Source organism: Pleurodeles waltl, chromosome 11 (assembly GCF_031143425.1).
Source record: "Pleurodeles waltl isolate 20211129_DDA chromosome 11, aPleWal1.hap1.20221129, whole genome shotgun sequence".
Classification (NCBI taxonomy): Eukaryota; Metazoa; Chordata; class Amphibia; order Caudata; family Salamandridae; genus Pleurodeles; species Pleurodeles waltl.
Window position 1 is genome coordinate 910563301 of NC_090450.1, and position 14955 is coordinate 910578255.

Sequence of the window (14955 nt, forward strand, 5' to 3'; positions counted from 1 at the left end):
AAAGATGCTGTAGAGATGCCTCATGATAAGATTCAAAAGGACCTTGCATTAGTCATGAAAGGACTACATTAAGTTCACAGGGAAGAGAAAGGTGTCTGATGGGAGGGAAAACTTTTTTAACCCCTCAATTAAATCTTTAATTACTGGGATCTTGAAAAGAAGAGGTTTGTGAAGGACATTTATAGTAGGCAGTAAGAGCCACCAAATGCACTTTTATGGATGAGAACTGTAAGCCAGATATTTCCAGACAGAGGAGTTAGGGAAGGATGGCTTCTTCCCGGCAAGAAGTAGGGTACATGTTTTTGGAAGAATGCCAAAGGCAGAACCTCTTCCCCTTAAAGGCTCAAGCTACATAGGTCGCCGGCCGGTTACTTTCTTTAAGAATATTCATGCAGTCTTGTGGCAGATTTAAGTGCCCATATTGCACTAGCTCAGGAGGCATGATGCCAAATTCAAAGAGGAGAGGTTGGGGTGGCCCATCTGTCCTCCAAACTTCATTAGTAGATCTAGTCAGCATTGCAGCTTGAGGTGTGGCCATTGAGACCGGTGAAGGAGGTACATGAATCGCCATTGATCTGGCCACTCCGGAGCTGTCAGGATGAGTGTGGCTCTCGAGTAGGACAACTTGAGCAGGACTCCCGGGATCAGAGGAATTGGAGGAAATGTGTAGAGTAATTTGCCTGGCATTCCACAGATTCTCTGGTTGGAAGTACCTCAAGGCTAAATCTTGGCCTCTTTTTGTTTTCTGCGGTGGTGGACAAGTCGATGTGCAGCAAGACCCATAGCCTTTGGAGAGGCTGTTGTGAAGGACCCACTCGTGGTGTTCTTGCAAGGCCCTGCTGAGGGCATCTGCTTGCCCATTTTAAACACCTGGGAGGTGTGTTGCTGTGATCTGCAGGTTTCTGGCTATGAGCCATTGTCAAATTGCTTCGGACAAAGACTTGGACCTTGTTTCTCCCTGCATGATGAGGTAGTACATGGTTGTTGTGTTGTTCGTCAGAACAAGCAGGGATTGGGTTCTGAATAACGGTTCAAATGCTTTGAGTGCCAGGTGGACTGCCCTGAGCTCGAGGAGGTTCATATGAGATGTAATTTCCCTTGGAGACCATTTGCCTTGTATTTGAAGATGATCCATGTGGGCTGTGCATCCCAGTAGAGATACATCCACTACTAAGGCTTGGAAAGGTGGCTGCTGGTGGAAAGGTACTCCATGAAGAAGGTTGGTTGGAGAGCATCAGCAGGTCAGAGACTGTTTCAAGTGTGGGAGGAGAGAGATCTTGTCCTCCCAACACCCTGTTGCTTGATTCCACTGATCCTTGAGACATTCCTGAGGGGGATGCATGTGAAGGTGTGCATTCAGAGTGAGGAAGATACACAAGGCCATGGAGCCGAGGAGAGAGGAAACTGACCTCACTGTGGGAAAAGAGTCATTCATTACAGTGTGACATTTACATCTTCAAAGGAGACTCTTTTAAATTTATGGTGTCGAGAAGGGCTTCCACGTATTGCAGAGTCTGCACTGGTTTAGAGATCGAATTGCTGTGTTGATGTGTAGACCCAGCTGCTGAAGTACTTTTTCCAGTTGTACTGACCCTGGGCTTATTGTGAGGTTAAAACTTTGATCAGCCAATCATCTAGATAGGGATAGATGAATATTCAGTGCCTCATGAGATGTGCAGCCACTACTGCCATGCATTTAGCAAAGGTTCTGGGGGCTGATTTGAGGCCAAACGGAAGGACTTGGTATTGATAGTTGTCCTCCCCACTACAAACCTCAAGAACTTGCGGTGTTTCTTTGCAATGGGTATGTGAAAATACACGTCTTGGAGGTCTTTCGTACAGAGCCAATCTCCCTGCCGTAGTTGAGGGTAAATCTGATGTAATGCCAGCATTCAAGATTTTTCCCTTCAAGTCCATTTGCTGGTAGTCTTTAAGTCCAGAATGGGCCTGTACTTGTTCTAGTCTTTTATCTACACCAGAAAGTATCTGGAGTAGGTTCCTGTGCCCTACTGTTTGTGGGGAACGACTTCCACCACATTCTTCTGAAGCAAGATGTCGACTTCCTTACAAAGCATGGGCCAGCATTCAAGATTTTTCCCTTCAAGTCCATTTGCTGGTAGTCTTTAAGTCCAGAATGGGCATGTGTAAGGAAATGTCTCCCTGTTGCAGTTACCCCCCACTTTTTGCCTGATACTGATGCTGACGCTGACTTGACTGAGAAGTGTGCCGGGGCCCTGCTAACCAGGCTCCAGCACCAGTGTTCTTTCACCTAAAATGTGCCATTTTTTCCACAATTGGCACACCCCTGGCACACAGATAAGTCCCTTGTAAAAGGTACCAGTGGTACCAAGGGCCCTGTGACCAGGGAAGGTCCCTAAGGGCTGCGGCATATGTTGCGCCACCCTAATGGACCCCTCACCTAACACATGCACACTGCCATTGCAGATTGTGTTTGTTAGAGGGGAGAAAAAGGCAAAGTCGACATGGCATCCCCCCACAGGATGCCCCCTCCCTGTTAACATTTCTTTTAGAGTTTAAAAGTTTTGTAAAAGTTTGGATTAAGTTCTAGAGATAGTTTTAGATTCTTAAAAAGTATCCCAACTTTTAGAGAAATAATGTCTAGCACAGATGAGATGGTGGGGGACCTCAACCTCACCCCTTACCTGCATCTAAGGATGTCAGAGTTAAGGTCTCTCTGTCAGCTACAAAAGATCAAAACTGTGTCCAACCCTACCAAAGTACAGCTCCAGGAGCTTTTGGCAGAGTTCAAAAGGGACCACCCCTCTGAGGATAATCCTTCAGATGTGGAAATTAGTGAACAGGAGGATGACTTCCCCCCTTCTGTCCTAATTAAGGAGAACAGGGTCCCTCAAACCCTGACTCCTCAAATCATAGTCAGAGAGACCGGTTCTTCCACAGGGGAGACCAGTACCTCTGAAATCATTGAGGGCAGCCTCAATGAAGAGGACCTCCTGTTAGACAGGATGGCCAAAAGATTGGCTTTGGAGAAGCAGCTCCTAGCCATAGAAAGGGAAAGAAAAGAGATGGGTTTAGGTCCCATCAATGGTGGCAGCAACATAAATAGGGTCAGAGAGAATACTGACATCCTAAAAATCCCCAAAGGGATTGTAACCAAATATGAAGATGGTGATGATATCACCAAATGGTCCACAGCTTTTGAGAGGGCTTGTGCAACCAGAAAAGTGAACAGATCTCACTGGGGAGCTCTCCTTTGGGAAATGTTTAGCGGAAAGTGTAGGGATAGACTCCTCACACTCTCTGGTAAAGATGCAGAATCCTATGACCTCATGAAGGCTAACCTGATTGAGGGCTTTGGATTCTCCACTGAGGAGTACAGGATTAGGTTCAGGGGGGCTAAAAAATCCTCGAGCCAGACCTGGGTTGATTTTGTAGACTACTCAGTGAAAACACTGGATGGCTGGGTAACTGGAAATAAAGTGCATGACTATGTTGGGCTTTAAAATTTGTTTATGAAAGAACACATTTTAAGTAACTGCTTCAATGAAAAGGTCCATCAGTATCTGGTAGACCTAGGTCCAATTTCTCCCCAAGAATTGGGAAAGAAGGCAGACCACTGGGTCAAGACTAGGGTAACCAAAACTTTCACTGGGGGTAACCAAAAGAAAGGGGTTACAAAGCCTCCCCAGGAGAAAGTGGGTGACAGTAGAAACAAAGAGAAAGAGTCCTTTGTAGGCCCCCAAAAACCAGACCAGGTGGGTGGGCCCCAAGATACAACCCAAATCAAAGGTGGGTACCAGGGTAAGAACTGGGATGCCACTAAGGCATGGTGCCAAAACTGTAGACAGACAGGGCACCACACCAAGGACACTTCTTGTCCCAAAAAAAAAACCCTAGCAAAATCCAAGGGGTGACCAGTGTAGCCATTGGGGATGACTCCTCAGATGAGGAGGTCATCATAGCCTTCAACTGGAAAATGGGGCCAACAGGTGAATTGGAGATTCCAGAGGGAAGTAGACACTTCCACCACCTACTGGTGAATGGAATCCCAGCCACTGCCCTAAGAGACACTTGTGCCAGTCACACTATTGTGCATGACAGGCTGGTGTTCTCAAACCAGTACATCCCAGGTGAGACTGCCAGAGTAAGAGTTAGCCCAGACAGGGTCACTGATAGGCCTGTGGCATTTGTGCCCATAGAAGTGGGTGGGACTTTTAGCTGACGAAGAGTGGTAGTCAGCACAGACCTCCCCCTTGATTGTCTCCTTGGAAATGACTACCCAGAGGTTAGTCAGAGCCCAAGAGAGGAACTGGTCCAGTGCCAGTCCTCTCCCAAGGATTCTGGAGGTGCTACCCCTGCAGTAACTGCAAGTAGGCCCCAAAAGAAAAAGAAAGGAAAACAGAGTAGGAAAGGTGGACAACCTTTAGCCAAGGTCCCAGCAAGCCAAGGAGATTCTGCTCCAGTAGGGGAGAACTTCAAAAAATGACACTGGTAAAGTCCAACCTGACCCACAAGAAGTCCTGGCTAGTCAGGCAACTGTTAAACCTGAGTGGGTGGCTCCTCAGTTAACAGAAGAAAGAGTGGAAGAAGGGTTTTTACTACAAAATGTAGTAACCCCCCACTCTTACACAGCAGACAGGCACCCTGAACCCAAAGAAGCCTGTAACTTAGCTCCTTCCCTTGCAGGTGAAGAGCTAAAGGTGTGGTTCTGGGCACTGACAGCTGTCAGTAGCCTCTGCTGGGTGTTAGACTTTGTGGCTGCACTATCCTTGGCATGGTGGTCTGACCCCATGCCAAATAGCAAGTTAGGCCCCCTGACCCTGTTGGTCATGGTGGGGTTACTCCAGCTCTGGGTAACCTCTTTGGGTAAGATAAGGGTGACCCTGGCTAAAATAAGATTAGCAGAGGTGGATACCTCTAACCCCAAAATAGAGAGAATGGGTGAAGACATTAAAAGCACAGTCAAGAGGCAATTCAGACTAGGTCCTATCACTGTGGAAGTGGGTCAGTTCCCCAGAGGGAATGACCTGAACAGGAGGATGTAAGGCAGAGTAGGCCCTGCAACAAAACAGCCTATTTCCTCTACTCTTCCTCGCCTGACAGACTAGAAAGACTCTCCCAGCTTTGGCTGAGTCTCCTGGCCTGTGGGCTGGTGGGAGGGGCTTGTGTAAGGAAATGGCTCCCTGTTGCAGTTACCCCCCACTTTTTGCCTGATACTGATGCTGACTTGACTGAGAAGTGTGCTGGGGCCCTGCTAACCAGGCCCCAGCACCAGTGTTGTTTCACCTAAAATGTACCATTGTTTCCACAATTGGAACACCCTGGCACACAGATAAGTCCCTTGTAAAAGGTACCAGTGGTACCAAGGGCCCTGTGACAAGAGAAGGTCCCTAAGGGCTGCAGCATATGTGTGCCACCCTAAGGGACCCCTCACCTAACACATGCACACTGCCATTGCAGATTGTGTGTGTTGGTGGGGAGAAAAAGGCAAAGTCGACTTGGCATCCCCCTCAGGATGCCATGCACACAAAATACTGCCTGTGGCATAGGTAAGTCACCCCCCTAGCAGGCCTTACAGCCCTAAGGCAGGGTGCACTATACCACAGGTGAGGGCATACCTGCATGAGCAATAGGCCCCTACAGTGTCTAAGTCTATTCTTAGACATTGTAAGTACAGTTGTGGCCATATTAAGTATATGGTCTGGGAGTTTGTCAAAAACGAACTCCACAGCTCCAAAATGGCTACACTGAATACTGGGAAGTTTGGTATCAAACTTCTCAGAATAATAAACCCACACTGATGCCAGTGTTGGATTTATTAAAAAATGCACACAGAGGGCATCTTAGAGATGCCCCCTGTATTTTACCCAATTGTTAAGTGCAGGACTGACTGGTCTGTGCCAGCCTGCTGCTGGGAGACGAGTTTCTGACCCCATGTGGTGAGGGCCTTTGTGCTCTCTGAGGACAGAAACAAAAGCCTGCTCTGGGTGGAGGTGCTTCACACCTCCCCCCTGCAGGAACTGTAACACCTAGCAGTGAGCCTCAAAGGCTCAGGCTTCGTGTTACAATGCCACAGGGCACTCCAGCTAGTGGAGATGCCTGTCCCCTGGACACAGCCCCCACTTTTGGCAGCAAGTCCAGGGGAGATATTGAGAAAAACAAGGAGGAGTCACCCACCAGTCAGGACAGCCCCTAAGGTGTCCTGAGCTGAGGTGACCCCTGCCTTTAGAAATCCTCCATCTTGGTTTTGGAGGATTCCCCCAATAGGGATAGGGATGTGCCCCCCTCCCCTCAGGGAAGAGGCACTAATAGGGTGTAGCCACCCTCAAGGACAGTAGACATTGGTTACTGCCCTCCCAGACCTAAACACCCCCCTAAATTTAGTATTTAGGGGCACCCCAGAACCTAGGAAACTAGATTCCTGCAACCTGAAGACGAAGAAGGACTGCTGATCTGAAGCCCTGCAGAGAAGACAGAGACACCAACTGCTTTGGCCCCAGCCCTACCGGCCTGTCTCCCCACTTCGAGAAAAACTGCAACAGCAACGCATCCCACAGGGTCCAGCCACCTCTGAAGCCTCAGAGGACTACCCTGCATCTAAAAGGACCAAGAAGCTCCAGAGAACAGCGGCCCTGTTCAACAAACCTGCAACTTTGCAACAGAGAAGCAACTTTTAAAGACCACACGATTCCTGCCGGAAGCGTGAGACTTTACACTCTGCACCCAACGCCCCCAGCTCGACCTGCGGAAAAGTAACTCTACAGGGAGGACTCCCCGGCGACTGTGAGCCCGTGAGTAGCCAGAGTTGACCCCCCTGAGCCTCCACAGCAACGCCTGCAGAAGAAATCCAGAGGCTCCCCCTTGGGGGTCATTACGACATTGGCGGGCGGCTACCGGGGATGAGCGGGGATATTGGCCGGGATGAGGCCGCAACATAGGAGCCGGCTCCTAATGGAGCGGGCGGTGTTGCGGCCGTGCGCTGACCGCGACTGCCTGCTTCAAGGAACCCGACGCCTGTAAATCACACTGCACCAGCAGCCCCCAGGACCTGAAGGAACCGAACTCCAGTGCAGGAGCGACCCCCAGGCGACCCTCTGCCTAGCCCAGGTGGTGGCCACCCCAAGGAGCCCCCCGTGCCTGCCTGCATCGTTGAAGAGACCCCAGGGTCTCCCCATTGAATCCTATTGAAAACCTGACGCCTGTTTGCCCTCTGCACCAGGCCGCCCCTGTGCTGCTGAGGGTGTACTTTCTGTGCCTGCTTGTGTCCCCCCGGTGCCCTACAAAACCCCCCTGGTCTGCCCACCGAAGGCGCGGGTACTTACCTGCTGGCAGACTGGAACCGGGGCACCCCTATTTCCATTGAAGCCTATGTGTTTTGGGCACCACTTTGACCTCTGCACCTGACCGGCCCTGAGCTGCTGGTGTGGTAACTTTGGGGTTGCCTTGAACCCCCAACGGTGGGCTACCTTGGACCCAACTTTGAACCCTGTAAGTGTTGTACTTACCTGTGAACTTAACATTTACTTACCTCCCCCAGGAACTGTTGATTTTTGTCCACTTTTAAAATAGCTTATTGCCATTTTGGCCAAAACTGTACATGCTATTGTGATAATTCAAAGTTCCTAAGATACCTGAGTGAAATGCCTTTCATTTAAAGTATTGTTTGTAAATCTTGAACCTGTGGTTCTTAAAATAAACTAAGAAAATATATTTTTCTATATAAAAACCTATTGGCCTGGAATTGTCTTTGAGTGTGTGTTCCTCATTTATTGCCTGTGTGTGTACAACAAATGCTCAACAGTACCCTCTGATAAGCCTACTGCTCGACCACTCTACCACAAAACAGAGCATTAGAATGATCTCTTTTTGCCACTATATTACCTCTAAGGGGAACCCTTGGACTCTGTGCATGCTATTTCTTACTTTAGTCTTTTATCTACACCAGAAAGCATCTGGAGTAGGTTTCTGTGCCCTACTGTTTGTGGGGAACAACTTCCACCACATTCTTCTGAAGCAAGATGTCTACTTCCTTACAAAGCATGGGCAAATGATGGTTGGATGGCTTTGGTGTATGGTTGGGGGAGGACTGGTGAATTTGAGAGAATATCCACTCTAAACAATACACAGTAATCTTTTGTGATTTTTCGCCACTCTGCTAGATAGTGTGAGATGCTTGCCCCTACCAGAGTGGGTAATGGAACAGGTGGGAGGATAGATCACTGTTTTGCCCCTGTTGTTGTTTTCCCCCCTTGGGTGGGTTGCTGTGAAGGTCGTCCTCTAGATTGCCTTCACCGTTGTTGTTGGTAAGGGCGCTGCTGATGTGCCTTCTGGCGACCCTGGTACCAATGAGGGTCTTGAACCCTCTGAGGGTAAAAATGGCGGAGATAAGGTCTGAATGGATGCCTTTGTTCTTTCGGTCTTTTAAGGCTGACCACCTTTAGCGTTTCCATTTCTGCCTTCATGTGAGCCATTTTGTTGTCCGTGTGGCTGCGAAAGAGGGTAGATCCTGAAAATGGAAGCATCAAAATCTGTTATTGGGCTTTGGACTTTAATGAGGTGATTAGTAGCCAAGAGTGACATCTCAAGGCAATGCCATGACAGTATTCATGAGCTGCCAACAAGGAGGAATCTGCTGCTGCACAAATTATTTGGGTAGGACACCATGAGGCCTCCGTTTACTATTTCTGGAAAATCCACTCTCCTTTCCCTGCGGAGGTCATCTGCATATTGCTAGATAGAGTCCCAGAGCGCTCTATCATACCTAACCAGGAAGGCATGGCACTAGCAGCCTTCATGGTTGTTGTGACTGTATTACACACCTTGCACCCTACTGAATCTAATTTTCTGCTCTCCTCAGCAGGTGTGGAAGAAGCAGGAGCGGTGGCATGATACTTCTTTACAGCTAGAATGACTACGGAGTCAGGAGGTGGATCCGCTCATAGGAACAGAGGTTCTTCTGGAGGCCTGTATTACTTTTGTAGCTTTGAAGGAGTTGGTTTGGTGGTTCCTGGAGTGAGGAAAGGCTCCATTGCAGGCTCCAGCAGACCTGACACTAATGGAAGCAGTGGTCTTGATGCCGATCTTTGGTGGTGTGCCTCAAAGATGACAGATGTTGTAGGTGTTGGAACCAACATCTGTATATTTAGTTTCGCTGCTCCCCTTGCTAATACCTTCTGGAAGGTGGATATGTCATCTACTGGTGAGATGCGAGGTTGTGGTGAATAAGTCACAGCCAGAAAGTAGCATCTTCATAATGAAGATGAGGATGTGGTATGTTCTTGTCGATGCTTAGTGGTTGTCCTTGTGTGAGAAAGATGGATATGGTGTTGCGATTGCCTGGAAGAAGATGAGCGCCTGGAATGATGGCTATGGTGGCATGACCTACAGCATGCATCGAGAGAGTACGAGGCTGCGCCAGAGTCACAGGTGCAGGAGCAGGTGGAGCAGGAGTCACTGTGGGATATGCTTCTCGATGTCAACCTCACAGTATGTGTTGACGGCGACTAGATCCTACCTTGCCTCAACATCAATCTATGTCGTTTCCTCAATGGCAATCCAGTCCTGGTGGCGAGCAAGTCGGTGCCGTATCTGGTCTCGACATCGAGTCCCTCAACGTCAACCGGGAAAGATGGTGTTTTCCTTGTTGCACTCTCTTTGTGGACCTTCCTGGTCCCGCAGAGGTACATATAAATGCACTGGTAGAGGAGTGACCCTCTCCTCACTATGAGGTCTCACCTTGAGACTGTATTTGCTGCCTGTGCCACTGTTTCTTGCCATGGAGGCGAATCTTCTCTCTCTCTCTCAGGGTACAGCGTGAAAACTTCTTGTAGGGAGGACACTGCTCTGGATGATGACTTGATCGAAGGCAAAGGATACAGACACTGTAGTGGTTTGTGTTTTCCTTTTTTCTTCCACAGGAAGGACACCTGTCAAACAGGGAAGGCATGATAAATGTAAACAAATGCCTCAAAATCCTGTCAGAAAAGACTTAGAAGGCAAGAGACTGCAAGAGACTGATGAAAAATGTTGAGTGAAGCAATTTAAATGAAAATTCACAGGTGAATTTTGAAGAAAAAAAGCCTAAAAGGCTGAGTTCAATGCTCCAGGATCCTGTCACCAGGTACCAGGAAAAAAACTGAGGCAACTATCTCCTGCTGAGCATGATGGGATACTGGTGGTCTCTGCAGCCTTTAAGGCACAGGCACTGTTTTCCACTCACATAATAGCAGCCTATGGGGCTACACTGCCTTTTTATTCTTCATCTCTTACTTCGTCAGAAAAAGGGTTTGTGAAGGAGATTTAAAGTTTAGTGTAAACATTTACCTCAAATTATAAATTTATAAGAGTGCTTTGCCCCTTTTTTCTAAGAACAATCTGACGAATGACACCACTGTAGTCTGTTTGCCTAGGCTGCATATTTTGTTTTTCTTAAGTGTCTCTGCAGACCTTTCTGAAGCAAGGCGAACGTCAACACTTAAGAAGAGACTACAGTATGTAAAGAAGTGCTCCGGGTGGAACTATTCAAACACTTATGACTAGCAACGGAGATCCCCTATGAGAGAAACAGAATTACATTTTTCCTAAGGGCTTGAAATTTTGCATTGTTTTTTTTTCTTTTTGCAGGTTTATAGCTAACGCTGTCAGGCAAGGTGGTCTTTGCTCTAATGGGCATGCATTGGTTACTTCTGTGTCAAGAACAAGCACCTAGAAATTGGTCATATCTGAGACGGTGTAGTGAGGATTTGTCTCTGTTTATTATAAGCCCTAGATTGCTGAATAGATGCAGACAGTTTGTGGAAGATTCCGTAGCTGCTTTGAAGTTTTTTATTTGACTAGCCAGTTGTTCAAATATGGAAATACCTACTGACTTGTCTCCTGGGATGAACAGCTACTATGGTCTTCTTCTTCCTTCTCCCAGTCCTGATATTTCACTTTTAACTGTGTGGGACTGTAGCCAAGTCCAAATGCTCTTTCTTTGTCTGAGTCTTCCTTGTCAAGAAGGCTGTGATGTGGATAAGCCGAGATTTTACCGGGGAAGGGATTCTCAGGCCTCTTCTTCATTGGAATACCCTTATCAGGAGTCAAGGTCATTCTTGTATTTTTTTATGTTGTTGGTATAGCCATTCTCGTCAACGGTGTTATCGTCAACAGTATGTGGTAATCAGTGTAGAAGATGACATGACCTTGAAGAATGTTGTTGAAGGCATTGTGCCTGTGGCGTTTGCCACTGCTGTTTTTGTTGACGACAAAGTCATAATCAATGGCGTTCTGATTGATTGTGCTTTTCGATGGTTTTGTCAATGTAGTCATTTTCGTTGGTGCTTTCTTCTTTCCCAAGGATCGTGAAGTCGACGGTGATACCAAAAATGAGAGTACAGTTGAAAAATGTTTCTTTGATGGCTCGATGGTCATTACGCAATAGGGCTAGGGTTATGTATTATATAATGTGAAAAGTCAGTCCAGATAGTGTGGTCGACATATTGGTGTAGTTGGGCTGATGCAATGGTAGTAGTAGTAGTAGTTAAAACCTACCTTAACAATGTAGTGGGGGTTGATGTATTGGCAGAGATGTATCTGGTCTTTGATGTAATGAACAAAGAGGTGATAATTGACAACTGCAGGAATGTATGAGTTTCAGATGCCACGAAGTTCTGTGTTCCCTCTGGCATGTCCTTTTGTGCTCGTTCCTATTTGGACCTGTGATTGGGAGTCACAAATACAAAATACAAGTCCCTCGGCTACCCAAGCTGGATGAGCTCAGCAGGGCCTCAGGTAGAAATACACAGATGAGGGCACTCACATTCGTTTTTCATCAGTATCCAAATACGTCACCAAATTAATATTTTTTGTATATTTTGTAATGTCACCCTGCTTCGAATTTTACCTTCAATTCCTTTAGACAAAATGTTACTTCTGAGTCAACTCCGATTTGGAAGTAATCAAATTCATCCGGGCAGAGATGTATTTCTGTACGCACAGCCTTTGCAATTTCTAAAAAAAAAAGAAAAGAAATGAACGCAAAGAGAAATCACATATGATTGTCTGTCTAGTAATATTCTTAAAGATCAAAAATAGTCACCCACCCAGTGGTCCGTTAGTAAAAGATAGTGCTTGCAATTTTTTATGCATTGTTGAGTCTCTTTACATAAAATATATTTTTTAAATATTTGCATTAGTTTAAGAACAAGAAAGCAGCACAGATTACTAATGTGCGTGTGTGTATATATATATTTATATATATATATATATATATGTATATACATATATATACACACATACATCACGTACACATATATACACACACACACATATGTGTATATATATATATATATATATATATATATATATTTTTTTTTATTTTTTTTAACGGTATTTCTATAGTGCGACCTAGCAGAAAGGGAGCAAAAAACCTGTACATGGTCACAGACAAATAATAATAATATGGGAGGAAGCTGGGTTGTGTGCAATTAATGCACTGTGATATAGTGTTCTTTAAAGAGGTTTCTTAAATCTCATACACAGAGGTTATATTCTGCTCTACCAAATGCAACCATTCATGTTCTTGCGTAATGTACTCTGGGAAGGGTTTTGATTTCAACCAGCCTAAACACACTCAGATGGCCACATCTGCGCTGCGCTGAAGTGCTCCTTTCCTCTCTGAATTTCCTAGTTCCCTCAGACCTGCACCCCATTTTCCCCGAGTATCTCGAGTTAATCTGGTATGTTGTTCTTTTTATTGTATATGTAGGATATTGCATTTTTATGGGAGGGTTCTAACAAGAATCCGCTTTCCAGCGGCAGGTGTTTTCAAGCTGGGCACCTCTGGGATGTGAACAGTCAAGGCATGTTCATGATATAAATATCGAAATATCTCAGTGTCTGATAAGTTATATTCTTTTTTCAGGTATTCAAAAGTTACCATCTCAGCACTGGCCCAACCCTCCCCTCAGGGTGGTCTGTCAAAATTTAATATACAAATATTATATCATGGTTTACAAATATCATGCCAAAGATCTTGTAATACCGTGACAGAATATAGAAGATGAGACTATTGTGTTTCAAATTTTTAGGTCGAACGCTCAAGCGCTTTGACCTGTTGCAGGTATTGTGGGCTTTTAACCACGCCCTCCTCACACTCAGCACTTTCACTCTTTCGTGGGCTTGCCTTTCAAAAATTCTTTGTAATCATTGGTAAATGCTTTACGTGCATTGATTGGCTGTGGAATCCTTACTGATGGGGTCGTTAAACACAAAATGAGGAGAATTTCTGATACCTGTGTATGCGACTTCGAGGCTACATCACAGACATATTAGCTCACATTTCACCCCTCATCCAAAATGACCATGCACTTCTATCAGTAAAAAAAAAAAAGTTACCATGATATCCATCAGCTGTATTTGGAGTATGATGGGCAGTGGAATACCGTGAGTAGTGAAAACAAGTGAGGTCCTTGTGGGACTTAGTGTGCGGTTTGTATTTTGAAGGGGAATGGCACTTAAAATGAGTGGAGTGTTGCCAACCATTTCGAGGCCTGGGGGTCATAAGGCTTTATGGATGTTTGTTTGCTTATATTTAGATTGCAGGTATATAGCTTACCAGGCCTGAAAAAGCCCCGCATATCGTGGTTTCTTAAGTGTTTCTGTTGTATGTATCGTAACATTCCATTTCCTCTCTGCTTTCACTGAGACGCACTGACAAACATACTTTAGTATGCAAGGTTTCATTCCTGGTGTAGTGAACACTGTCCTCGTGCACCTCTTCCAGTCACTGCCCTTGAGGCGTTCTTGTAGGAAGGGTGGCTCACTTCAAAAGATGGGCAGGAGTAAGAAATTAATCACCGAGCTGGCATTATCCTCCTTGCCACGTCTTAAGATGGAATCGTTCACATTTATTGATCCGAGTCTGCTCTGTTCATAGATCCCAGGCCAGACTCTTCAGAGATCACTGGCAGTAGGGAAGCTTAGGAATATGGAACACAGTGGTCTGGCTCAAAGTAGCGCTATAAAGAGCAGAGGCTGTCATGGACTTTAGTTCCCTCTTTGTGCAAAGTCAGATTTGGGGAGTTGCTGGAGCACTTTGTTTAGCTCTTGTGCATGTCAGGTGCAGAAAACACTCTTCTGCTCAGTGACTTCTGTTTAAGGGTTACAATGAGTGACATACAGTGTTTCTTTGTATGTCTGCGTGATACGTCACTACCAGCCTGGCAGCATATTTTCTCACTAAACGTGTTGAAAACTGCCTTTTCGCTTGACAGTTGTTTGTGATGCTTCAGCAACGGCAGAAAATTATTTGCTTTTCTACCAACGCTAGAATTCCAAATATGAAACCTCAGTCATGTGTTAAATACTGAATTATCAGAGTGGATGTGCCACATCACATATCCATGGCCAACACCATTTCTGCATCCGAGTACACGCAATGGTGACAGATTTATGTGACATTCCCCTGATAGATGTTTGCTGCTTTAGCTTAGTAATTGGTACCCAGAGCTAGCTAACACCTGATAGTCCGGTCAGTGTGGTACCTGGCCTCACACTGCCCTTGCAAGCGTTGCCTCTAAAGATGTATGGCATTGTGCATCGCCACATTAACTTTTCATTCAGTCCATTATGTTCTGCTACCTTTCCTTTATCCACTCTAGACATATGGTATTTTTGTAGCTTCATAGAGCCCTGATACTTTGAAGTGTGCTTTCTATTTTAGTGTAGCAATACCTGCATAAAATGCCACAGTCTATTCAGCATAGTGCACTATGGTACATCAGAGAGGAACTGTCATCCTCGTCTTCTTGTTCACAGCCTATATGGTGAAGTGTGCAGGAGCCAAGGAGTCCAGGGCAGTGACTGTCTGGTAGCCCTGTGGCCACATAATGACCTTTGAGCTACAACATGCAACGTCTGTTTGTTATGTGATCATGTTCTTTTGGTTCATCTGCCATTATCGAAACAGCTAGAAATTCAGATGATCGGTGTGAA

General features: G+C 46.0%; 1 protein-coding gene across 1 annotated transcript in view; it reads right to left on the minus strand.

The window, feature by feature from the left end:
- Positions 1-11842: 11842 nt before the first annotated feature.
- Positions 11843-14955, minus strand: part of RAD9B (RAD9 checkpoint clamp component B) — a 303639-nt gene continuing 300526 nt past the window's right edge. Inside the window, exon 6 of the mRNA XM_069212708.1 lies at positions 11843-11970. Within this exon, the coding sequence (XP_069068809.1) occupies positions 11843-11970 (128 nt within the window). The remainder of the gene's footprint in view (positions 11971-14955) is intronic.